Source organism: Chiloscyllium plagiosum, unplaced genomic scaffold (assembly GCF_037043375.1).
Source record: "Chiloscyllium plagiosum isolate Xiang-an unplaced genomic scaffold, Cpla_swu_hap1 HiC_scaffold_18, whole genome shotgun sequence".
In the NCBI taxonomy this organism is placed as follows: domain Eukaryota; kingdom Metazoa; phylum Chordata; class Chondrichthyes; order Orectolobiformes; family Hemiscylliidae; genus Chiloscyllium; species Chiloscyllium plagiosum.
In genome coordinates, this window is record NW_028270156.1 from 77,615,131 (window position 1) to 77,641,882 (window position 26,752).

Consider the following 26,752-nt stretch of genomic DNA (forward strand, 5'->3'; position numbering starts at 1 on the left):
GTACTGGGCTAATGGTAAGATTGTTGGTCGTGTAGATGAGATCTCGGTGTCCAGGTACACAGATCCTTGAAAGTTGCCACCCGAAACGTCGATTCTCCTGCTCCTTGGATGCTGCCTGACCTGCTGCGCTTTTCCAGCAACACATTTTCAGGGTTAAGACGGCATACAGTGTTTTAGCTTTTATTAATAGAGGGATCGAGTTCCGGAACCATGAGGTTATGCTACAGCTGTACAAACTTCTGGTGCAGTTACACTTGGAGTATTGTGTACAGTTCTGGTCACCGCATTATAAAAAGGATGTGGAAGCTTTGGAAAGGGTGCAGAGGAGATTTACTAGGATGTTGCCTGGTATGGAGGGAAGGTCTTATGAGGAAAGGCTGAGGGACTTGAGGCTGTTTTCGTTAGAGAGAAGAAGGTTGAGAGGTGACTTAATAGAGACATATAAGATAATCAGAGGGTTAGATAGGGTGGAGAGCCTTTTTCCAAGTGTGGTGACGGTGAGCATGAGGGGGCATCGCTTTAAATTGAGGGGTGATAGATATAGGACAGATGTCAGAGGTAGTTTCTTTACTCAGAGAGTAGTAAGGGTATGGAATACTTTGCTGCAACGGTAGTAGATTCGCCAACTTTAAGTACATTTTAAGTCGTCATTGGACAAGCATATGGACATACATGGAATAGTGTAGGTTAGATGGGCTTCAGATTGGTATGACAGGTCGGCGCAACATCGAGGGCCGAAGGGCCTGTACTGCGCTGTAATGTTCTATAGTCTGTTCTATCATCTGAAATCTGCGGATGACACCAAAAATGGTGATATAGTGGCAAAGCTCACATCCACATGAATTAATGAAGAGTATAAAAAAGCAAGACACCAATGGGTTTAAAATGATAAAGCGAATGTACGGATGGCTGTCTATGTTTGGCAGAAGTTGTTGGGAGTAATTTAGGAGACACAGCAGAGATTCGTTCTGAGGACAAAGAAGCGTGGTCCAGGGAGGATGAGGCAACTGTGGCTGACTAGGGAAGTCAGGGATAGCATAAAAGGAAAAGAGAAAACATAATGTGGCAAAGGGCAGTGGGAAACCAGAGGACTGTGTAGCTTACAAAGCCCAATAGAGGGAAACAAAAAAAAAGAAATTAGGAGGGAGAAGATTAAATATGAGGATAAGCTGGTCAGAATTATAAAGGAAGACTGTAAGATTTCTTTAGATATATAAAGGGCAAAAGAGAGACAAAAATGGAAGTGGGCCACTAGAAAATGATACTGAAGAGGTACTAGTGGGGAGCAAGGAAGTGACTGAGGAACTGAATAATTACTTTGCTTCAGTCTTCACGGTGGAAAACATGAGTAATATTCCAAACATTCAAGAGAGTGAGGGGGCAGAGCTGAGTATAATGGCCATAGCCAAAGAGAAGGCACTAGAAAAACTGAATGCCCTGAAGGTTAATGAAACACCTGGACTAGATGGACTATACACCAGAGTTCTCAGATAACTGAAGAGATAGTGGAGGCATTAATGACGATTTTTTAAAGAATCACTAGAATCATGGAGGGTCCCAGAGAAGTGGAAAATCGCTAACGTGACACCCTTGTTTAAAAAGTGAGAAAGGCAAAAGACAGAAAATTACAGGCCGATTAGCCTAACCTTGGTTGAGGGTAAGATCTTGGAATCCATTGTGAAGGATGAGATTTCTGAATACTTAGAAGTGTATGGTAAATTACGGCAAAGTCATCATGGTTTCATCAAGGGGAGGTCATGCCTGACAAATTGCTAGAATTCTTTGAGGAAGTAACAAGAAAGTTAGACCAAGGAGAGCCAATGGATGTTATCTACCTGGACTTCAAGAAGGTCTTTGACAAGGTGCTGCACAGGAGGCTACTGAATAAAATAAGGGCTCATAGTGTTAGAGGCAAGGTGCTAGCATGGATAGAAGCTTGGCTATCTGGCAGAAAGCAGAAAGTGGGGGTAAAAGGGTCTTTCTCAGGACGGTAGGCAGTGACAACTGTTCCAAAAGGCTCAGTGTTGGGAGCATAACTATTCACTTTACACACTCATGATCTAGATGAAGGAACTGAGGGCATTCTGGCTAAGTTTGCAGATGATACAAAGATACGTGGTGGGTCAGGTAGCATTGAGGAGAAGGGGAGGCTGCAGAAGGATTTGGACAAAGAAGTGGACAAAGAAGCAGCAGATGGAATACAATGTAGGAAAGTGTGAGGTCATGCACTTTGGTAGGAAAAGTAGAAGCATGGACAATTTTCCAAATGGGGAGATAATTCGGAAGTCTGAAATGCAAAGAGACTTAGGAATTCTCGTCCAGGATTCTCTGAAGGTAACCTTGCAGGTTGAGTCAGCAGTAAGAAGACAGTGAGGACAGCAGATACTGGAAAAGTGTGGTGCTGGAAAAGCACAGCAGGTCAGGCAGCATCCAAGGAGCAGGAACGTCAACGTTTCTGGCATTAGCCCTTCATCAGGAATGTGGGACGGGGGAGGAGTTGGGAAAGGGGCTGAGAGATACATAGGAAAGGGTGGAGCTGGGGCAAGGTAGCTTGGATGGTGATAGATAGATGCAGGTGGGGTGTGATGGTGATAGGTCAGAGTGGAGGGTGGAGCGAATAGGTGGGAAGGAAGAAGGACAGGTGGACACTTTAAGGGGGTAGTGTCGAGTTGGAGGGTTGGATCTGGGATGAGGTGGGGAAAACAGGAAATGAGGAAACTGGTGAAATAGACATGTGGTTGGAGGGTCCCAAAGCGGAAGATGAGGCGTTCTTCCTTCAGGCATCGGGTGGCTAGGATTTGGCAGTGGAGGAGGTCCAGGACTTGCATGTCCATGCCGGAGTCAGAGGGGAAATTGAAAGTGGTCGGCCACAGAGCGGTGGAGTTGTTTGCTGTGTATGTGTCCCAGAGATGTTCTCTGAAACATTCTGCGAGTTGGCATCCCGTCTTCCCAGTGTAGAGGAGACCACACTGAGAGCAACGGACACAGTAAGTGAGGTGTTTGGATGTGCAATAAAGTCTCTGCTGGGTGTGGAAGAATTCTTTGGGACTTTGGCTGGAAGTGAGGGGGGAGATGTGGGTGCAGGTTTTACAATCAGCCACACAGCATCAACATTGATTTTACCAATTTCCTCATCTCCCCTCCCTCCACCTCATTCCAGATCCAACCATCCAACTCGGCATCTGCCCTTGAATTGTCCTACCTGTCCATTTTCCTTCCTGCCTATCTGCTCCACCCTCTCCTCTGACCTATCATCATCACCCCTCCCACCTGAATCTACCTATTGCCTTCCAATCTACCTTTCTCCCCAGTCCCACCTCCCTCCTGTTTATTTCACAGCTCCCCCCCAAACATTGCCGATGAAGGGCTTGGCCGAAACATCAACTCTCTTCCTCGGATGCTGCCTGACGTGCTGTGCTTTTCCAGCACCATACGTTAGGAAGGCTAATGCAATGATGGCATTTATTTTAAGAGGACAGTTCAAGAAGGCGGCTCAGCGCCACCTTCTTGAGCAATTAGGGTCAGGCAATTAATGCTGGCCCAGCCAGTGGCACCCACATGTTGTGAATAAAGAGAAGATTATAAAATGAAGCTGCAGAGAGGAAACAAGGTCTTTTCCCTCGGGTGAGGGACACCAGAACTAGAGGGCATAGGTTTAGGGTGAGAGGGGAAAGATATAAAAGGGACCTAAGGGACAATGTTTTCACACAGAGGGTGGTGCATGTATGGAATGAGCTTCCAGAGGAAGTGGTGAAGGCTGGTATAATTACAGCATTTAAAAGGCATCTGGGTGGGTATATGAATAGCAAAGGGTCAGAGGGATATGGGTCAAGTACTGGCAAATGGGACAAGATTAGGTTGGGATATCTGGTCGGCGTGGACAAGTTGGACTGAAGGGTCTGTTTCCTTACTGTGCTTCTGTATGACTTCTATGACTTCACTTGAATAGAAAAGCAAGGATGTACTTCTGAGGCTGAATAAGGCTCTAGTCAGACCACATTGGGAATATTGTGTGAAGTTTTGGACCCCATATCTCAGGAAGGATGTAATGCCCTGGAACATGTTCAGAGGAGGTTAACGAGAATGGTCGCAGGAATGAAAGGCTTAACATGTGAGGAACTTTTGAGGAGTGAGTTTTGAGAAGATTTGTAGCTCAGGTTGAGGTTCTGGATGTAGGTTGCTCGCTGAGCTGGAAGGTTCATTTCCAGACATTTCATCACCCTGCTAGGTAACATTTTCAGTGAGCCTCAGCCAAAACACTGCTGATAATTCCTTCTTTCTATTTGTGTGTTTGGATTTCTTTGGGTTGGTGATGTCATTTTCTGTGGTGACATCACTTCCTGTGGTGACATCACTTCCTGTTCTTTTTCTCAGGGGGTGGGAGATGGTGTCTAACTCGATGTGTTTGTTGATATCCAGAACTTCTGGGGACTCTGGGTTTATACTGGGAGATTAGAAGAATGAGGGGGTATCTAATTGAAACAAAAGAGTACTGAATGGCCTGGACATAATAGATGCTGGGAAGATGTTTCCATTGGTAGGAGAGGCCAGGACCTGTGGGCACAGTCTTAAAGTAAGGGGAAGACCTTTTAGAACAGAGGTAAGGAGAAAACTTCATCCGCCAGAGAGTGGTGAATCTATGGAATTCATTTCCAGAGAAGGCTATGGAGGCCAGGTCATTGTGTAAATTTAAGACTGAGATAGATAGGTTCTTGAATATCAAGGGTTAAAGGAAGAAAGAAAGAGAATGGGTTGAGATACTTATCAGCCATGACTAAATAGCAGAGCAGACTCGATGGCCTGAATGGCCTAATTTCTCTCTTATGTCTTATGGTCTTATTTAAAAGCGATGAAGTAACAGGACTGGATGAAATACATCCATGCTGAGAGAAGTGAACATAGAAATTGTGGATACGCTGGCCATCATTTCAGAGATTTTCTTAGTCTCGGGTGATGCTAGAGTCTTTAAAAAACAGTTGGATGAGAATATAGGAGGCATGGTTAGTAAGTTTGAAGTTGACACCAAACTTGATGCTATAGTGGACAGTGAAGAAGGCTATCTGAGATTATGAAGGGACCTTGATCAATTGGGCTAGTGGGCTGAGGAGTGGCAGATGGAGTTTAATTTGGATAAATGTGAGATATTGCATTTTAGCAAAGTGAACAAGGACAGGACTTATACAGTTAATGGTAGGGCCCTGACTCATCTTGTTGAGCAGAACGAACTAAGGGTTCAGGTACATATTTGTTTGAAAGTTGTTTCATAGGTAGACAGGGTGATTAAGAATGCATTAATAACACTTGACTTCATTTCTCAGACCATTGAGTATAGGAGTTGGGATGTCATGTTGAGGTTGGTGAGGCTGCTTTCGGAGTGCTGTGTGTACAGTTCTGATTGCCATACTATTGGAAGGATATTATTAGATTGGAGATGGTTCAGAAGAGATTTACCAGGGCTTTGCTGGTACTGGGAGGTTTGAGTTATAAGGAGAGGCTGGATAAGCTGGGACTTTTATGACTGGAGCATAGGAAGTTGAGGGGTGACCTTATGGGGATTTATAAAATCGTGAGGGCCATTGATAAGGTGAATGGGAAAAGTCTTTTTCCCTAGGATGGAGGAGTTTAAAAGTAGGGTGCATTTTTTTAAGGTGACAGGAGAAATATTTAAAAGGGACTTGAGGGGCATATCTTTTCATAAAGACGGTGGTTCATATGTAGAACAACTTGTCAGAGGAAGTTGATGATGCAGATACAGTTAGTCATTTGGTCGGGTACGTGAATAGGAAAGCTTTAGAGGCATATGGGTCAATTGCAGGCAAGGGGGAATAGTTTTATTTGGCAAACGTAGACGGCATGGACAAGTTAGACCGAAGAGTCTATCTTGTCAAGCTCCCACAAAATCTTGTATGTTTCGATAAGATCATCTCTTATCCTTCTAAACTCTAATAAATAAAGTCTGACCTGTTTAGCTGTTCTCGATTGAACTTCATCTCAGAAATTACCTTAGTGAAGTTTTCTTGGACTGTCTCCAATGCCAGTATACTTTTTCGTAAATAAGGGGATCAAAACCATCCATAGTACTCTTGAAACATCCTCATCAGCATTTTGATGAGTTGTAATAAAATTAAATTTAAACTCTAATCTCCTAGTAATAAAGACCAAAGTCCATGTGCCTTCTTAATTACTTACTTCACATATATGCTAACATTTGGGGTTTCATGCACAAAAACACCCAGAACATATTTCTGTGCTGTACCTTTTGGAGTCTCACTCCATTTAAATAATAGTCTGCCTTTGATTCTACCTATCAACATTCATCGCCTCACACTTTCCTCACACTTTTAAGCTCTATCTACCTACTCACTCAATGTGTCTATATATCCTGTAGGAGCAAATTACTGCAGTTGCTGGAATCTACTGAAAACAAAAAATGCTGGAAATCACAATGGGTCAGGCAAAATCTGGGGAGAGAGAGCAAGATGTAAAGTGTCAGCTCTGATGAAGAGCATCTGGACTTGAAACATTAGCTGGTTCTCTCTCCATAGATGCTGCCTGACCTGCTGTGATTTCCAGCAATTTTTGTTTTCAGCATCTATGTACTCTTGCTGATTGCTTATGTCCTCATCATAACATGCCCTCCAACTTGTTTTTGTTATAGAATAAAATTCCTACAGTGTGGAAACAGGCTATTAGGCCCAACAAGTCCACACCAACCCTCCAAAATGTAACTGACCCAGGCTCATTCACTCTACATCTACCTCTGATTAATTCATCTACTCCACTCATCCTTGAATACTATAGGCAATTTAGCATTGCCAATTCTCACCTAACCTGCACATGTTTGGACTGTGCAAGAACATCCGGACACCTGGAAGAAACCCACGCAGACTCGAGGAGAATGCGCAAACCCCACACAGTCACCCAAGGCTGGCATCGAGCCTGGGTTCCTGGCACTTTGAGGCAGCAGAGCTAACCACTGAGCCATCATATTACCCCAAATTATCATCAGCAAATTTGTATACATTGCACACTGCCTACCCCTTCCTCCGAGACACTATTAAAGTTGATAAATAATTGAAGGCTGAGGACTAATCCCAAAACACTCCACTAGCTGTGTCTTTCCAACTTCAAAAAGAGTCATTAATAGAATAAAATATCCTTTATTGTCATGTGTAAAAATCTACAATGTCATATCTCATGGTGCTGTCTTAGATACAAAGAGAAATAGAAAGAAAATAGGTTGCATTACCTTAGCAACTTCATAGCATAGCATAGGTTAGAAATAATGCATAGTTAAAAGAATAAACATTTCAGACAGAAAAACTGATTACAGATATTTACAGATAATTCTGTCTTCTGTGTGCTAAGCTGAGACAGAGTGACAGAGTTGTTATCGCATTGAAAGAGGCTCTTCGGCCTGCATGCCCATGCCAGTCATCAAACCTATGTCAGTTCTCATTTCATTTTTTAGCTCTTGAAGCGTAGTCTTGTATGCTTATGGTATTTCAAGTGCTCATCTAAACAGTTGTTAAATGTCTTGAGGGTTCCTGCCTCTACCACCCTTTTAGGCAGTGAGTTCCAGAACCCTGCCATCCTCTGGATGTAAAACAACTTCCTCAAATTCCTCTAAACCATTCTGCTCCTTGCCTTAAAACTTTTACCCTAGTTAATGCCCTCTCTACGAGGGGGAAACAATCCTACTCATCCATCCTATCTATACCTTTTCTTCTCTCCTCTAAGGAAGACAACCATAGCCTATTTTGTCTCTTTTCATAGGTGAATTGCTTCAGCCCAGGCAACATCCTCTGAACATCCTCTGCACCATCTCTAATACTACTGCACACAGTAATCCAGTATATATAGCTCCAACATAGTCTCCTTACTGCTTTTATTAGTCAATGCATAATTCAATGCATTGACTAATAAAAGCAACTATCTTCTATGCCTTCCAAACTGCCTCCCCTATGACTTCGGAACTGCCTTAGATATTGTTCTGCTGCCTTCAATGGACATCTGTGGACATGCGCACCAAAATCCTTCCGATCCTATGGACTTATTATAGCCGTAACATTCCATGTGTGTTCCCTTGTTTTGTTCGTGCTCCCAAAATACATCACCTTACACTTCTCAGAATTAAATTTTATTTGCCACTGTTCAGTCCATCTAACCAGCTCATCTATCTCATCCTTCAGTACAAGGCTTTCCTCTGACCATTAACCAAACCACAATCTTCATGTCATTTGAGAATTAATATACACATTGCAAATTATAGTGTTTCCCAGTTCCCTGTTGTAAATTGCCCTGTTACACCTTGAAAGGTCAATACTCATTTTAGCTACTCTCTTCTTATGTGTCTATAGAAGGTTTTGCAATTTTTCTTAATTTTTTTTTGCCAATGTACTTTCACAATCAATTTCCTCCTTTCTTATTATTAGCATTTCATAGATCATAGAATCCCTACAGTGTGGAAACAGACCCTTCAAGTTAAATTTTAATTAAGTAATTTAAAAACACAAAGAAAATTGTACAATTTACAAAGATGGCAATGGATGCCAGGGTCAGCAATATCTCAGAATTACTGCAGAGTATTCTGGAGGGGGAGGGTGAACAGTCAGCAGTCATAGTATATATTGGTACAACGACATGAGTGAAAAAAGAAATGTGGCCCTGCACCAGTAATTTTGAGAGCTAGAAGATTAAAGAGGAAGACAACTAAGGTAATCACTGGATTACTTCCAGTGCCACATGCAACTGAATGTAGAAATGGGATGATAAGTCAGATGAGCATGTGGTGAAGGAATGATATGGGAGAGAGGCCTTTAGAGTTTTAAATATTGGGACAGCTTCTGGTGTAGGTGGGATTTGTACATGTTTGATGGGTTGCACCTGAACCGGAATGGGTGCAATGTAATTGTTGGGAGGTTTGCTTGTGGTGTTGGAAAGGATTTAAACTAATTTGGACGGGGACTGGGGCATACAGAACAAATAGGAAGCAAGGTCCAATCAGACGTAGAAGGTATGTTAGGACAATCCAGTAAGCAGAGAAGACATGAACAGAATACATTGCATAGAAAGTCCAGAAAGTTATTTTATTGTGAGCACTGATCAGCACATGGGAATATGATATTGTTGCAATCATTGAGACATAGAGTCACAGAGTCATCGACTTATACAGCACGGAAACCAATCATTCGGTCCAACTCGTCCATGCTGACCAAATATCCTAAACTAATCTAATTCCATTTGCCAGCTTCTGACCCATGTTCCTTTAAATCCTTCCTATTTATGTACCCATCCAGATCCTTCTTAAATGGTGTAATTGTACCTGTCTCTACCGCCTCCTCTGGCAGCTCATTCCATACTCGCACCATCCTCTGCATGATAAAGTTGCCCCTCAGTTCCCTTTTAAATCTTTCTCCTCTCCCCTTAAACCTATACCCTCTAGGTTTGGACTCCCCAATTCTGGGAAAAAAGACTGGGGAGAGAGTGTTTGGAAGTTGCTTATAAAACGTTAGGATGGCAAAATGGGGCCTTGAAATATCTTTGGCGGATGGGATCAAGGAAAACCTCAAAGCTTTTTCTAAGCATAATCAGCATGGATTTGTTAGAGGGACATCATACCTGACAAATTTAATTGACTTTTTTGAGAAGTGACTAAATATATTGGCAAGGGTAGTGCAGTTAATGTGGTTCTTCAGTAAGGCCTTTGACAAAGTTCTACATGAAGAACCCATGGGATCGAAGGCAAATTGACAAACTGGATCCAAAGTTGGCCTGCAAATAGAAGGTAAAGGGTGATGGTGAAGGCATATTTTTTATAATGTGAAGCCTATGACCAATGATGTATCACAGGGATTGGTGCTGGGACCTTTGCTGTTTGTTATGTACATTAATGACTTGGATGTGATTGTAGAAAGTATAATTAGTAAGTTTGCAGATTATGTGAAGATTGATGTTCTTGTTGATCGTGCAGAGGATGGTCTCAGGCTGCAATCTATTATTGATCAGCAATGAATAGTAGGTCGCTAGGGAGTGCTGTGACCAAAGGCATATACAAATCCATTGATGACTGAAGGTGTCAACATGTAGGCTGGTGAAGAAGGCATGTGGGCTGCTTGCATTCATTAGCAAGGGAATAGAATATAGGAACAAAGAGGTCTTGTTGCAACTTTATAAAACATTGATTAGGCAACAGATGGAATATGTGTACAATTCTGGTTGCCATACAATCAGCAGTACATGATTGCACTGGAGAGAGAAGAGGTTCAGCAGGATCTTGCCTGAGAGTAGAAATCTCTTATGAGGAAAAACTGGAAAGGCAAGATCTGTTTTCCTTGGAACAGAGAAGACTGAAGGGGAATCCGCTTAATGTATACAAAATTATGAGAGGCATAGATGGAGTAGATTGTTTGATTGATTTCTTGTTGTTACAGTACTGAGGTACAATGGAAATTGTTATTTGTGTACCATATAGGCAGATCGTCCAATACAAAGATATCATATCAGGGGAGCAGAACAGAGTGAAGAATAGAGTGTTACAGCAGCAGAGAAAGTGCAGAAAGAGGGATCAGACTTAACATTTGAGCTGTCTGTTCAAAACAGTCTAATAACAGTGGGGAAGAAGCTGTTCTTGAATCTGTTTGTGCTTGTATTCAAACTTTTATATCTTCCAGTCTGATGGAAGAGACTGGAAGAGAGTAAAACAGGGGTGGGAGGGGTCTTTGTTTATGTTGGTAGCTTTCCCAAGGCAGCGGAAAGAATGGATGGAGTCAGTTGGTGGAAGGCTGGTTTGTGTGATAGGCTGGGCTGTGTCCATGACTCTGTAGTTTCTTGCAGTCTTGGGAAGAGCAGTTGCTATACCATGCTGTGATGCATCCGGATTGGATGCTTTCGGTGGTGCATCTATAAAAATTGGTTAGAGTCTTTGTGAACATGCTGAATTTTGTTAGCCTCCTGATGAAATAGAGACATTGTTGTGGTTTCTTGACCATTGTGTCAACATGGGTGGACCATGACAGATTGTTGGTGATCATCACTCCCAGGAACTTGACCATCTCCACTTCAGTACCATTGAGGGCATGCTGTCCACTCCATTTTCTGAAGTCATTTTGCTGATGTCGATGGAGAGATTATTGTCTTTACCACATGCCACTAAGTACTCAATCTCTTTTCTGTATTTTGATTTGTCGTTGTTTGAGATCTGACCAAAAATGGTGGTGTCATCAACAAACTTGTAAATGGAATTTGGGCATAATTTGGCCACACACATGTGAGTTTATAAGGAGTGCAGTAGGAGACTGAGTACGCAGTGTTGTGGGGTACAGGTTATGGGGATTATGGTGGAGGAAGTGTTGTCATCTAATCGTACTGATTGTGGTCTGTGGGTCAGGGAGTCAAAGATCCAGTCACAAAGTGGGGAGCCAAGACTTAGGTCTCAAGAGTTTTAGAGACGAGTTTGTTTAGAATTAGGATGTTGAAGGAGAAGTGTAGTCAATAAGTAGGAGCCTGATGTTTCCATCTTATTCAGATAGTCCAGGGATGAGTGTAAGACTAGGGAGTTGGTGCCTTGTGTGGTTTTGTTGTGCTGTTAGGTGAATTGCAAAGGTAATTTGGTAGTCTGGAGTTGATGTGAACCATGACTAACCTCTCGAAGCACTTTATAATTGTGTAAGTCAGAGCCACTGGGCATGCTGCATGATTTTTCTTTACCATCGAGATGATGGTGGTCTTCGTGAATCAGGTGGGCATTTCAGATCATAATTGGGAGAAAGTAAAGATGTCTGTAAATACTCCAGCCAGCTGGTCTGCACAGGATCTGAGTGCACAGCCAGGGATTCCATTTGGACGAGTTGCATTCCATGGGTTCGCTTACAAGAAGAAATCTAACATTTACGGAGGTGACCATGGGTACAGGTGCATCTAAGAATGTTGAGATAGATGACATTGTTTCACTGATTTTCTGCTCAAAGTGTGCATAAAATGCATTGAGCTAGTCAGGTAGGGATTTACTGTTGCCAACAATTCTGTTCGAATTTGCTTTGTCATAAAAGCCTTGCCACAAATGATGGGTGTCCATCTGGTTGGTCTAGGTCTCAAGCTTAGTTTGGTATTGTCTCATGCCATCGCTGATGGCATAAAGAAGGTTGTTCCTGGATTCCCAATATAAGTTGGTTGGTGTGTTGCCTCCCATCCCTTCGTGATGTCTCAGATCGTGTTTTCGGGAACCTTGAGGGGGAGGGGGGTAGCCCCAAGTCATGGTCCACATAGGCACTAACGACATAAGTAGTAAAAGGGATGGGGATTTAAGGCAGAAATTCAGGGGGCTTGGGTGGAAACTTGGTGCTAGAATAAATAGAGTTGTTATCTCTGGTTTGTTGCCCGTGCCATGTGCTGGCGAGACGAGGAATAGGGAGAGAGAGGAGTTGAGCATGTGGCTACAGGATGGAAGGTTTCGGATACCTGGATAATTGGGGCTCATTATGGGGTAGGTGTGACCTTTACAAACAGGATGGTCGACATCTGAACCAGAGGGGTAACAATATCCTGGGGTGGCGGGGGGGGGAGATTTGCTAATGCTCTCCGTCAGAGTTTAAACTAATTGAGCAGGAGGATGGGAATCTAAATTGTAGTTGAATTGAATTTAGTTTATTGTCACATGTACCGAGACAGTGAAATGCTTTGTCTTGTGAGCAATACAGACACATCATAGTTAAGTAGCATTGATAAGTAAATAATAGGAAACAGCAGCAAAAACAAAAACACAGATACAGGCGAATGTTAAGAGTTTGTGAATCCATTCATTATTCTAACAACAGTAGGGGATGGATCTTAAAGAATGCTGGCAGCCTTTCCTTGATAGAGGGCCTGGTAGATGGATTCTATAGATGGGAAGTCGGCCTTTGTGATTGTCCGGGCCGAGGTGACTACTCTCTGTAACTGTCTCCGATAATGAATGGTACAGTGGCCATACCAGATAGTGATACATCCAGACAGAATGCTCTCGATGGCACACCTATAAAAGTTGGCAAGGGTATTTACCTTCATGCCAAATTTCCTCAGCTGCCTGAGGAAGAAGAGACGTTGTTGCGCCTTTGTAACCAGTGCGTCCACATGATGAGTCCAAGTAAGCTTGTTGTGGATGACCACTCCCAGGAGCTTGACACTCTCCATTCGTTCCACCTCAGTGCTGTTAATGTGTAGGGGGGCATGAGTGTCATTCCGCCGAAAGTCAATAATAAATTCCTTGGTTTTGCCGGCATTGAGAGCTAGGTTGTTCTCAGTGCACCATTGTTCCAGGTCTTCCACGTTCCATCTGTAGTCTGTTTTATCATCACCTGAGATTCGACCGACTATGGTGGTCTCATCAGCAATTTTGTAAATGGCATTAGTCTGGTATTTGACGACGTAGTCACGTGTATACAGTGAGTACAGTTGGAGGCTGAGAACGCAACCCTGGGGGGCTCCAGTGTTGAGTGCTAATGTGGATAATAGTGTTGAAGGCTGAACTGTAGTCAATGTGTAGGATTCTTACGTAGCTGTTCTTGGTGTCAAGATGTTCTAGGGAGGAGTGAAGGGCAAGTGATAAGTCATCTGACGTGGATCTGTTGGTCCGATAGGCAAATTGGAGTGGCTCAAGAGTAGTGAAGAGGCTGGAATTGATTAATGCCATGACCAGCCTTTCAAAGCACTTCATGACCTTTGAAGTTAGGGCCATTAAGACATGCTGCATGAGCCTCCTTCAGCACAGGGATGATGTTGGCCCTTTTGAAGCCGGCAAGGACAGTGGCCTGCTGCAAGGAGAGGTTGAAGATGTCTGAGAAGACCTCTGCCAGTTGATCAGCATATGCTCTGAGTGCATGGTCTGGTAATCCGTCTAGTCCCAATGCTTTCCTTGGATTCACACGAAGGAAAACTGACCCGACCTCTGATGCAGTGACTGTTGGGAGAAGTTCATCAGGACTTTTCAGAATAGGTGTTACCTGTCTGCTGGAATTCTGCTCAAAGCGAGCATAGAAGGTGTTGAGTTGATCTGGGAGGGATGTGTCATCGTTTGCTATCTTGCACTGTCTCTTTTAGAACCTGTGATGCCATTCAGTCCTTGCCATAGTCCCTGGGTGTCTGTCTGGGTCTCCAGTTTGGATCGGTATTCGTACTTGGCTGTCTTAATGGCTCTGTGAAGGTCATACTTGGATTCCTTGTATTTAAGGGGGTCTCCTGATATAAAGGCCTCACGCCTGGTTTTTAGCATGTATGTTCTGATTCATCCAAGGCTTCTTGTTGGGAAATACCTGGATTGACAACCTGTGTTGTTCTAGTTTCAGGAGTTCTAGTGATAGTTCCAGGAGTTGTAGTTCTAGTGTCCAGGAAGTTGAGAGCAGTGAGGTCAGAAATGAAATTTCAAGGTCACAAGAGTTCACCGGCAAGCAGGAATGTGGTTTGAAGTACTTCAACACCAGGAGGATCTGGAATAAGATGGGTGAACTTTTAGCATGTGTTGGTGTCTGGGCCTTCGATGTTGTGGCCATTTTTGAGATATGGATACAGCAGGGACAGGAATGGTTTTTGCAGATTCTGGGATTTATATGTTTCAGTAAAAACAGCAGATGATAAAACAGGAGGAGGTGTGGCATTGTTAGTCAAGGACAGTATTACAATGGCAGAAAAAACTTTTGAGGATTTGGGCTGAGGTTAGAAACAGGAAAGGAGAGGTCACCCTGTTGGGAGTTTTCTATAGGCATCCAAATAGTTTCAGAGATGTAGAGGAAAGGATAGCAAAGCTAATTCTGGATAGGAGCTAGAATAACAGGGTAGTTGTTATGGGGGACTTTAACTTTCCTAACATTGACTGGAAATACTATAGGTCGAGCACTTTAGATGGGTCAGTTTTTGTCCAGTGTGTGCAGGAGGCATTTCTGACACAGTATGTAGACAGGAGAAAGTGAGGTCTGCAGATGCTGGAGATCAGAGATGGAAATGTGTTGCTGGAAAAGCGCAGCAGGTCAGGCAGCATCTAGGGAACAGGAGAATCGACGTTTCGGGCATTAGCCCTTCTTCAGGAATGAGGAAAGTTGGTCCAGCAGGCTAAGATAAAAGATAGGGAGGAGGGACTTGGGGGAGGGGCGTCGCAAATGTGATAGGTGGAAAGAGGTCAAGGTGAGGGTGATAGGTCAGACTGGGGTGGGGGCGGAGAGGTCGGGAAGAAGATTGCAGGTTAGGAAGGCGGTGCTGAATTTGATGGATTTGACTGAGACAGGCTGGGGGGAGGGGAAATGAGGAAACTGGTGAAATCCGAGTTCATCCCTTGTGGTTGGAGGGTTCCTAGCCGGAAGATGAGGCGTTCTTCCTCCAACCGTCGTTTCGCTGTGGTCTGACGATGGAGGAGTCCAAAGACCTGCATATCCTTGGTGGAGTGGGAGGGGGAATTGAAATGTTGAGCTACAGGGTGGTTGGGTTGGTTGGTCCGGGTGTCCCAGAGGTGTTCCCTGAAACGCTCCGCAAGTAGGCGGCCAGTCTCCCCAATATAGAGGAGGCCACATCGGGTGTAAAGGATGCAATAGATGATATGTATGGAGGTACAGGTGAATCTGTAGCGGATATGGAAGTTTCCTTTGGGGCCTTGGAGGGAGGTGAGGGGGGAGGTGTGGGCGCAAGTCTTGCACCTCCTGCGGTTGCAGGGGAAGGTGCCGGGAGTGGAAGTTGGGTTGGTGGGGGGTGTGGATCTGACGAGGGAGTCACGGAGGGAGTGGTCTTTACGGAATGCTGATAGGGGAGGGGAGGGAAATATATCCTTGGTGGTGGGGTCCATTTGGAGGTGGCTGAAATGGCGGCGGATGATGCGCTGTACATGGAGGTTAGTGGGGTGGTAGGTGAGGACCAGTGGGGTTCTGTCCTGGTGGCGGTTGGAGGGGCGGGGTTCAAGGGCGGAGGATCGGGAATTGGAAGAGATGCGGTGGAGGGCATCGTCGACCACGTCGGGGGGGAAATTGCGGTCCTTGAAGAAGGAGGCCATCTGGGATGTGTGATTTTGGAACTGGTCCTCCTGGGAGCAGATGCGGCAGAGTCGAAGGAATTGGGAGAATGGGATGGCATTTTTACAGGGGGCAGGATGGGAGGAGGTGTAGTCCAGGTAGCTGTGGGAGTCGGTTGGTTTGTAGTAGATGTCCGTGTTGATTCGGTCGCCTGAGATAGAAATAGAAAGGTCGAGGAAGGGGAGGGAGGAATCTGAGACTGTCCAGGTGAATTTGAGGTCGGGGTGGAAGGTGTTGGTGAAGTGGATGAACTGTTCAACCTCCTCGTGGGAGCACGAGGCGCCGCCGATACAGTCATCGATGTAGCGGAGGAAAAGGTGGGGGGTGGGGCCAGTGTAGTTGCGGAAGATGGATTGTTCCACATATCCTACGAAGAGGCAGGCATAGCTGGGGCCCATGCGGGTGCCCATGGCTACTCCTTTCGTTTGGAGGAAGTGGGAGGATTGGAAAGAGAAGTTGTTCAGGGTGAGGACCAGTTCAGTCAGTCGAAGGAGGGTGTCTGTGGAAGGGTACTGGTCGGTATGGCGGGAAAGAAAGAAGCGGAGGGCTTTGAGTCCTTCGTGATGGGGAAGGAGGTGTACAGGGACTGGATGTCCATGGTGAAAATAAGGCATTGGGGACCGAGGAAGCGAAAATCATGGAGCGGGTGGAGGGCATGGGTGGTGTCCCGAACGTAGGTGGGGAGTTCTTGGATTAAGGGGGACAGGACGGTGTCAAGGTATGCGGAGATGAGTTCGGTGGGGCAGGAGCAGGCGGAGACAATGGGTCGGCCGGGGCAGTCAGGTTTGTGGATTTTGGGCAGGAGGTAGAAACGGGCGGTGCGGGGTTGTGGGACTATGAGGTTGGAGGCGGTGGATGGGAGATCCCCCGAGGTGATGAGGTTATGGACGGTCTGGGAGATGATGGTTTGGTGGTGGGGGATGGGGTCATGGTCAAGGGGGCAGTAGGAGGAGGTATCTGCGAGCTGGCGTTTGGCCTCAGCAGTGTAGAGGTCGGTGCGCCAAACTACTACCGCGCCTCCCTTGTCTGCTGGTTTGATAGTGAGGTTGGGGTTGCAACGGAGTGAGTGGAGGGCTGCGCGTTCCGAGGGTGAGAGGTTGGAGTGGGTGAGAGGGGTGGGGGAGTTCAGGTGGCGGTTAATATCGCGGCGGCAGTTGGCTATGCAGAGGTCGAGGGCAGGTAGGAGGCCAGCACGGGGTGTCCAGGTGGATGGGGTGTGTTGGAGGCGGGAGAAGGGGTCGTCAGAGGGTGGGCGGGAGTCTTGGTTAAAGAAGTAGGCGCGGAGGCGAAGGCGGCGGAAGAACTGTTCGATGTCACGCCGCGTGTTGAATTCATCAATCCGGGAGCGTAGGGGAATGAAGGTGAGGCCTCTGCTGAGGACTGATCTTTCATCCTCAGAGAGGGGAAGGTCTGGAGGGATGGTGAAAACACGGCAGGGCTGGGAGCTAGGACCTGGTGTGGGGCTGGAGCTGAGTGTGGGGGCGGGGTTAGGTCTGGGGGCGGGGACGGAGATCGGCGTGGGGGCGGGGTCGGGTGTGGTGATGGCAATAGGCGAAGGGGCGGGGTTAGACGTGGTGACGGAGATGGGCGTGGGGGCGGGGTTAGGCATGAAGTCGGAGATCGGCGAAGGGGCGGGGTTAGGCGAGGTGACGGATCTCGCCGGGGGGGCAGGGTTAGGCGTGGAGATCAGCGTGGGGGCGGAGACACATGCGGCGTTAGTGACGTCAGTGGGGGCGGATGTGGCTGTGGTGACCGCAGAGACAGAGTTATTCCCCATAGCCGCGGAGGTCGCGAATCTGCCGGTGATTGTCTTCATGGCGATCGCAGAGGCGGTTGTCTGGGCGGCGATCGCGGAGGCGGTTGTCTTGGCGGCGATCACGGAGTCTGCGAGGTCGGTGGGGGCGGAGGTGATGTCATCGGCGGCGGCGGCGGCAGGTATTGCAGCGGGCGATGTAGCGGCCCGCATGGGCCCCAGCTATGCCTGCCTCTTCGTAGGATATGTGCACCCGCACGGGCCCCAGCTATGCCTGCCTCTTCGTAGGATATGTGGAACAATCCATCTTCCGCAACTACACTGGCCCCACCCCCCACCTTTTCCTCCGCTACATCGATGACTGTATCGGCGCCGCCTCGTGCTCCCACGAGGAGGTTGAACAGTTCATCCACTTCACCAACACCTTCCACCCCGACCTCAAATTCACCTGGACAGTCCCAGATTTCTCCCTCCCCTTCCTCGACCTTTCTATTTCTATCTCAGGCGACCAAATCAACACGGACATCTACTACAAACCAACCGACTCCCACAGCTACCTGGACTACACCTCCTCCCATCCTGCCCCCTGTAAAAATGCCATCCCATTCTCCCAATTCCTTCGACTCCGCCGCATCTGCTCCCAGGAGGACCAGTTCCAAAAACGCACATCCCAGATGGCCTCCTTCTTCAAGGACCGCAATTTCTCCCCCGACGTGGTCGACGATGCCCTCCACCGCATCTCTTCCACTTCCCGATCCTCCGCCCTTGAACCCCGCCCCTCCAACCGCCACCAGGACAGAACCCCACTGGTCCTCACCTACCACCCCACTAACCTCCATGTACAGCGCATCATCCGCCGCCATTTCCGCCACCTCCAAACGGACCCCACCACCAAGGATATATTTCCCTCCCCTCCCCTATCAGCATTCCGTAAAGACCACTCCCTCCGTGACTCCCTCGTCAGATCCACACCCCCCACCAAACCAACTTCCACTCCCGGCACCTTCCCCTGCAACCGCAGGAGGTGCAAGACTTGCGCCCACACCTCCCCCCTCACCTCCCTCCAAGGCCCCAAAGGAAACTTCCATATCCGCCACAGATTCACCTGTACCTCCATACATATCATCTATTGCATCCTTTGCACCCGATGTGGCCTCCTCTATATTGGGGAGACTGGCCGCCTACTTGCGGAGCGTTTCAGGGAACACCTCTGGGACACCCGGACCAACCAACCCAACCACCCTGTAGCTCAACATTTCAATTCCCCCTCCCACTCCACCAAGGATATGCAGGTCTTTGGACTCCTCCATCGTCAGACCACAGCGAAACGACAGTTGGAGGAAGAACGCCTCATCTTCCGGCTAGGAACCCTCCAACCACAAGGGATGAACTCGGATTTCACCAGTTTCCTCATTTCCCCTCCCCCCAGCCTGTCTCAGTCAAATCCATCAAATTCAGCACCGCCTTCCTAACCTGCAATCTTCTTCCCGACCTCTCCGCCCCCACCCCAGTCTGACCTATCGCCCTCACCTTGACCTCTTTCCACCTATCACATTTCCGACGCCCCTCCCCCAAGTCCCTCCTCCCTATCTTTTACCTTAGCCTGCTGGACCAACTTTCCTCATTCCTGAAGAAGGGCTAATGCCCGAAATGTCGATTCTCCTGTTCCCTAGATGCTGCCTGACCTGCTGCGCTTTTCCAGCAACACATTTCCATCACAGTATGTAGACAAGCTAACAAGGGGCGAGGCCACATTGGATTTGGTACTGGGTAGTGAACCTGGCCAGGTTTTAGATTTGGAGGTAGGTGAGCACTTTGGTTATAGTGGCTGCAATTCGGTTATGTTTACTTTAGCGATGGAAAAGAGTTCTTGCAGGGGAAGAGTTATTGCTGGGGGAAAGGCAATTATGTTGCGATTAGGCAAGATTTAGGATGCATAGGATGGGGAAGGAAACTGCAGGGGATGGGCACAATTGAAATGTGGAGCATATTTAAGGAACAACTAATGTGTGTCCTTGAAAGGTATGTACCAGTCAGGCAGGGAGGAAGTGATCGAGCGAGGGAGCCATTGTTTGCTGAGGAAGTTGAATCTCTTGTCAAGGGCAAGAAGAGGACTTATGTTAGGATGAGACGTGAAGGCTCAGTTAGGGCGCTTGAGAGTTACAGGTTAGCCAGGAAAGACCTAAAGAGAGAACTAAGAAGAGCCAGGAGCAGACATGAGAAGTCATTGGCAGATAGGATTAAGGAAAACCCTAAGGCTTTCTTTAGGTATATCAGGAATAAAAGAATGACTAGAGAAAGATTAGGGCCAATCAAGGACAATAGTGGGAAGTTGTGCGTGGAGTCCATGGAGCTAGGGGACGCGCTAAATGAATATTTTTTGTCAGTATTCACACTGGAAAAAGACAATGTTGTCAAGGAGGGTACTGAGATACAAATTACTGGAGTAGATGAGATTGAGATTCACAAGGAGGACGTGTTAGCAATTCAGGAAGATGTGAAAATAGGTAAGTCCCCTGGGCTGAATGCGATTGATTCTAGAATTCTCTGGGAAGCCAAGGAGGAGATTGTCGAGTCTTTGGCTTTGATCTTTATGTCTTCATTGTCTATGGGAATAGTGCCAGAAGACTGGAGGATAGCAAATGTTGTTTCCTTGTTCAAGAAGGGGAGTAGAGACAACCCTGGCAATTATAGATCAGTGAGCCTTACTTTGGTTGTTGATAAGGAGTTGGAAAAGGTTATAAGAGATAGGATTTATAATCATCTAGAAAATAATAAGTTGATTAGGGATAGTCAACACAGTTTTATGAAGTATAGGTCGTGCTTCACAAAACACATTGGGTTCTTTGAGAAGGTGTCCAAACAGATGGATGAGATTGATGTGGTGTATATGGATTTCAGTAAGGCGTTTAATAAGGTGCCCCACACTAGGCTTTTGCACACAATACAGAGGCATGGAATTGAAGGTGATTTAGCGGTTTGGATCTGAAATTGGCTAGCTGAAAGAAGACAGAGGGTGGTGATTGATGGGAGATGTTCATCTGGAGTTCAATTATGGAATGAGCTGCCAGAGGATGTGGTGGAGGCTGGTACAATTGCAACATTTAAGAGGCATTTGGATGGTATATGAATAGAAAGGGTTTGGAGGGATATGGGCCGGGTGCTGGCAGGTGGGTCTAGATTGGGTTGGGATATCTGGTCGGCATGGATGGGTTGGACCGAAGGATCTGTTTCCATGCTGTACATCTCTTTAACTCTATGGTGTACCACAAGGATCTGTTTTGGAGCTATTGCTGTTTGTCATTTTTATAAATGACCTGGAGCAGGTCATAGAAGGATGGGTTAGTAAATTTGTGGATGATACTAAGGTCAGTAGAGTTGTGGATAGTGACAAAGGGTGTTGCAGGTTAAAGTGGGACACGGAGCAAAATGTGGAAAATTGTGCGATGATTCACTTTGGAATGAGCAACAGGAATACAGAGTTCTGGCCTACTGGTAAGATTCTTGGCAGTGTAGATGAGCAGACAGATCTTGGTGTCCATGTGCATAGATCCCTGAAAGTTGCCACCCAGGTCGATAGGGTTCTCAAGAAGGCATATGGTGTATTTGCTTTTATTGGTATAGGGATTGAGTTTCAGAGCTATGAGGACATGTTGCAACTGTACAAATCTCTGGTGTGGCTGTACTTGGAGTATTGCACACAGTTCTGGTCACTGCATTATAGGAAAGACGTGGAAGCGTTGGAAAGGGTTCAGAGGAGATTTACTAGGATGTTGCCTGCTATGGCAGGAAGTTCTTATGAGGAAAGGCTGATGGACTTAAGGCTGTTTTCCTTGGAGAGAAGAAGGTTGAGAGGTGACTTAATTGAGATATATAAGATAATCAGAGGGTTAGATAGGGTGGACAGTGAGAGCCTTTTTCCTCGGATGGTGATGGCTAGTACAAGGGGACAGAGCTTTAAACTGAGGGGTGATAAATATAGGACAGACGTCAGAGGTAGTTTCTTTACTCGTGGAGTGTTAGGGGCATGGAACGCACTGCCTGCAACAGTAGTAGGGAATTTAAATGGTCATTGGATAAACATATGGATGAAATGGAATAGTGTAGGATAGAGAGGCTTTAGGTTGGTTCCACAGGTCGGCACAACATTGAGGGTCGAAGGGCCTGTACTGCACTGTAATGTTCTCTGTTCTAAGTCAGGGTCACAAGACCTGATTGCCTCAGACCTGGGCTTGGTCGGGAATGGATCTCTTGGTTCATCCATGATTTCTGGTTCTGGAATATGGACCAGTCCACTGACTCTGGGCAATCCTATTGAAGATCTTTGTTGCCTTAGACCAACAGTGCATTAATTGCAGTACTGTGCCCTCATGCTTCAATTTCTGCTTGCAACCTGGAAGGAGGAGCACAGTGTTGTGATCTGACTTTCCAAACTGCAGTTGGGAGATGGAGTTGTAAGCATCTTTGATGGCTGGATAGCAATGGTAAACAATGTGCAGACGTCTGGTAGGATAAGAAATGTGTTGGTGTTATTTTGGTAGCACATTCTTAACGTTGGTTGAAATCACTGGCTACAATGAACAAGACCTTCGGATATTCTGTCTGAAGATTGTTTATAGCTTTGTAAATTTCATCAAATGCACTCTTCACTTTCACATGCGGTGGGATATAAACCACTGCCACAATAGTGGAAGTAAGCTCCTGAGGCACTTTGTAAGGACTGGACTTCACTGTAAAATATTTGAGGTCCAGGAAGCAGTAACTTGCCAGGGTCACTACGTCTGAGCACCAGGAGGTGTTGGTTAGGAGGCAGACCCCATGGCCCTTGCCTTGTCAGAGGATGTGAGCAGCCCATTCTGTGAACTGAGAAACCCTCAGATTGCAAAGCATAGTCAGATGTTACAGAAGTGAGCTATGCCTCGGTAAAACATATCGCACAGCAGTCCTTCAATTCCCTTTGGAAGTTGAGTCTCGCTTTAAATTCAACCATTTTGTTCTCAATGTCTTGAACGTTTGTCATAAATATGCTGTGGAGGGGAGACTTGACACCCTAAAGTTTCAGTCTCACTGAAGGCAGCGTGTCTGCCACATTTCCTGGATAGGTGGCTGCTCCTATTTGAGCAGGAAGTGAGGGAAGTTTAGATTAGATTAGATTAGATTACTTACAGTGTGGAAACAGGCCCTTCGGCCCAACAAGTCCACACCGCCCCGCCGAAGCGCAACCCACCCATACCCCTACATTTATCCCTTACCTAACACTACGGGCAATTTAGCATGGCTAATTCACCTGACCTGCACATCTTTGGACTTTAAAGCTAGCTGCCCTTGTTGAATGCTTTAATCAGTTAAGAGGTAGACTGCTGATCAAAATGCAAAATCGAGATTCCTTTCAAGTTTTTTCCCTAGATAATTAAAGTTTTTATCAATGTGCAAGAGGTGGCATCTCAGGTTAGACAGTGCACTTCAGATCTGAGGTACCACTGTTTTTTGACAGAAATGAATCTTGAATGAAATAATTCCCATGTGTGTGTGTGTATGTGTGACAGAGAGTGTATGTGCGCGTTTGTGAGAGAGAATGTGTGTATGTTCATGTGTGCATTTGAAGCTCAACACCCACATAGCCACAATACTATGGTTCAGCGTCATGGAGAACTGGATTATGCATTCATCACTGAAGAGCAGTGCTCAAGATGAGAGAACTTGAGACTCTGATCAAAAAAAAGGAAAATGGCAAGTACAGACAGCTGGGATTGAGTGAACCTCCCCGAGGAGTATAAAGGCAGTGGGTATATACTCAAGAGGAAAGTCAGGAGGGCTAAATGTGGTCACGAGACAGCTTTGGCAAATAAGGAGAATCCAAGGAGATTTTACAAATACATGAAGGGCAAAAGAGTAACTAGGGAAAGAATAGGGTCCCTTAAAAATCAACAACACCTGTGTGTGGAACCGTAGGAGATGAGTGAGATACTAAACAAGTATTTTGCATGAGAATTTACTGTGGAGAAGGATGTAGAAGCTAGAGAACCTAGAGAAGTAGACATTGATCTTTTGGGAAGTTTTGTAGCTCAGGTTGAGGTTCTGGGTGTATGCTTGCTGATCTGGAGGGTTCATTTCCAGATGTTTCATCACACTACTAGGTAACATCTTCAGTGGGCCTCTGGGCGAAGCACCGCTGATAATGCCTGCTTTGTATTTATACATTTGGGATTCTTTGGGTCGGTGATGTCATTTCCTGTGGTGATGTCGTTTCCTGTTCTTTTTCTCAGGGGGTGGTAGATGGGGTCTAAGAACTAGAGGGCATAGGTTTAGGGTGAGAGGGGAAACATATAAAAGAGACATAAGGGGCAACTTTTTACCTAGTAGGGTGACGAAACATCTGGAAATGAACCCTCCAGCTCAGCGAGCAAACCGACATCCATCTGATCAGGTGTATCCCAGATATCATGGGAAGCTTGGGAAGTGATTGCTGGGCCCTTTGCCGAAGTATTTATTTCTTATTAGCTTACAGACCGAACCCACTCAAAATATACTAAGAAAATGGGGCGGCATGGTGGCTCAGTGGTTAGCACTGCTGCCTCACGGTCCCAGGTTCGATTCCAGCCTCGGGTGACTGTCTATGTAGAGTTTACACATTCTCCCCGTGTCTGCCTGGGTTTCCTCTGGGTGCTCCGGTTTCCTCCCACAGTCCAAAGATGTGCAGGCCAGGTGAATTGGCCATGCTAAATTGCAGATAGTGTTAGGTACATTAGTTGGAGGGAAATGGGTCTGAGTGGGTTACTCTTTGGAGGGTCAGTGTGGACTTGTTGGGCCGAAGGGCCTGTTTCCACAATGTAGGGAATCTAATAAAAAGATGGTATACGCTCTAACTTTTTCTTATTTTGAAGGTAGTTGTATGGTATTGTGTTACAGATGCAGTTTGATTGGTCAAACTATTCACATTAATCCAAACAGTCTTTATTTTAACACGGCAGTTAAAATACAGATGAAATAAACAGACAATAATTGGCTTAACTGTATTTTATTGAAATGCTTAACAAAATAATAGTTATATTAACTACTACTAATTAATTGTTCCAATATAGTAACATCCTTGGTAAAGACAAATTTAGTAAAACTTATTGTCTCACATGCAATTCTGGTACGTAGCAGAAAGAGAACTCCAGTTTTTAGCTGTAACAGAAGGAGGATGAAGAGCTTCCACGTTCAGCTTCAAGACCCTAGCTACTGCATAAAATTAAAATTTAAAATCCTGTTTTTGTGGGAACTGACCCTACCCATTCAGGCTGATTCTATTCTTTTTTTTAAAAAGCTGTAAGGCCTCTCAGGCAGTTTATTCTGTTGGCTTTGATTGGGTTGCTTGGCGCCTCTGTCTCAACCTTGCTTCAAAAACAAAAGGGCAAGATACACTTCTTCAAGCCACAGCAGTGTTACAACAGAGCCAAGCAAATTGTCACAGTCATAGACTCATAGAGATGTACAGCATCGAAACAGACCCTTTGGTCCAACTCATCCATGCCAACCATATGTGCTGAATTATTCTAGTCCTATTTGCCAGCACTTGGCCCATATCCCTCTAAAACCTTCCTATTCATATATCCATCCAATACAATGTTGTAATTGTACTAGCCTCCACCACATCTTCGCAGCTCATTCCATATGCATACTACCTTCTCCATGAAAAAGTTGCCCCTTAGTTCTCTTTTAAATCTCACACTAAGCCTATTGGAGAAATATTGCATGAGAGTCTTCTCATAACTTTAGGTGTTATTTTGATGGCATTTGTATGAATTCAATAAAATTAAAAACTAATGTTTCTCTGTAGCATATGTGTTGGAGCACAATGGGACTGCTCTGACATTCAATGTCCTGGCACTTGTTCAATCGAAGGAGGCTCATTTGTGACGACGTTTGATGAAAGAACATACAGATTCCATGGTGATTGCGAGTATCTACTTGTTGGGGTAAGTTTTGACTGAATGTGAAGCACCAGTTGGTAATGCTGGGTGAAGTTTTAGATGCTTTTACTGTCTCAGAGAAGAAAAAATACTTCAGTAAAATTACACAACACCAGCATATTATGGGAATACTCAGTTGACATAGCAGTATCTGCTATCTGTGAAGAGAGAATCAAAGTTAATGGACTAAATTTTCCCTTTGGTGATGGGAGCTATGAGTCAGGAGTATTTCAAAATCGTTTTCTGTCATCAAAAATAAACTTTAGCATTCAACATGTATTCATAATGAGACCAGTTGGCAAGATAAAAGTCTCATTATCTGTTTATAGAGTCATTGAAACAGGTCCTTTGGCTCAAACTGGTCCATGCCAACCAAAATGTCCTTTCACATTAACCCCATTTCCCTGAACTTGGCCTATATCCTTCTAAGCTGAAAATGTGTTGCTGGAAAAGCGCAGCAGGTCAGGCAGCATCCAAGGAACAGGAGAATCAACGTTTCGGGCTTAAGCCCTTCTTCAGGAATGAAGAAGGGCTTATGCACGAAACGTCAATTCTCCTGTTCCTTGGATGCTGCCTGACCTGCTGCGCTTTTCCAGCAACACATTTTCAGCTCTGATCTCCAACATCTGCAGCCCTCACTTTCTCCTCTATATCCTTCTAAATCTTTCCTATCCTTGTATTTGTCCAAACACCTTTTAAATGTTATTAATGTACTCAATCACTTCCGCAGGCAGCTCATTTCATATGCATGCCACCCTCTGTGTAAAAAGTTTGACCCTCAGGTTCCCTTTTATTCTTTCCCCTCTAACCTTAAATTGATGCCCTCTGGTCCTTAATTCCCCAATCCTTTGAAAAGACTGAGTGCATTCACCCTATCCATGTCTGCCATGATCTTAGGTATTTCTGTAAGATGCCCCCTCAATCTCCCAAACTGGAAAGAAAACAGTCCTAACATGTCCAACCTCTCCCTGTAAACTCAATCCCTTGAGTACTGGCAACATCCTTATAAATATCTT

General features: G+C 45.6%; 1 protein-coding gene across 1 annotated transcript in view; it reads left to right on the forward strand.

Moving 5' to 3' along the window:
- The window catches only part of LOC122558127 (mucin-6-like), a 103,841-nt gene that overhangs the window by 43,912 nt on the left and 33,177 nt on the right, over positions 1 to 26,752 (forward strand). The window contains exon 6 of the mRNA XM_087996206.1: positions 25,604 to 25,742. Coding sequence (XP_087852332.1) covers positions 25,604 to 25,742 — 139 coding nt within the window. The remainder of the gene's footprint in view (positions 1 to 25,603; positions 25,743 to 26,752) is intronic.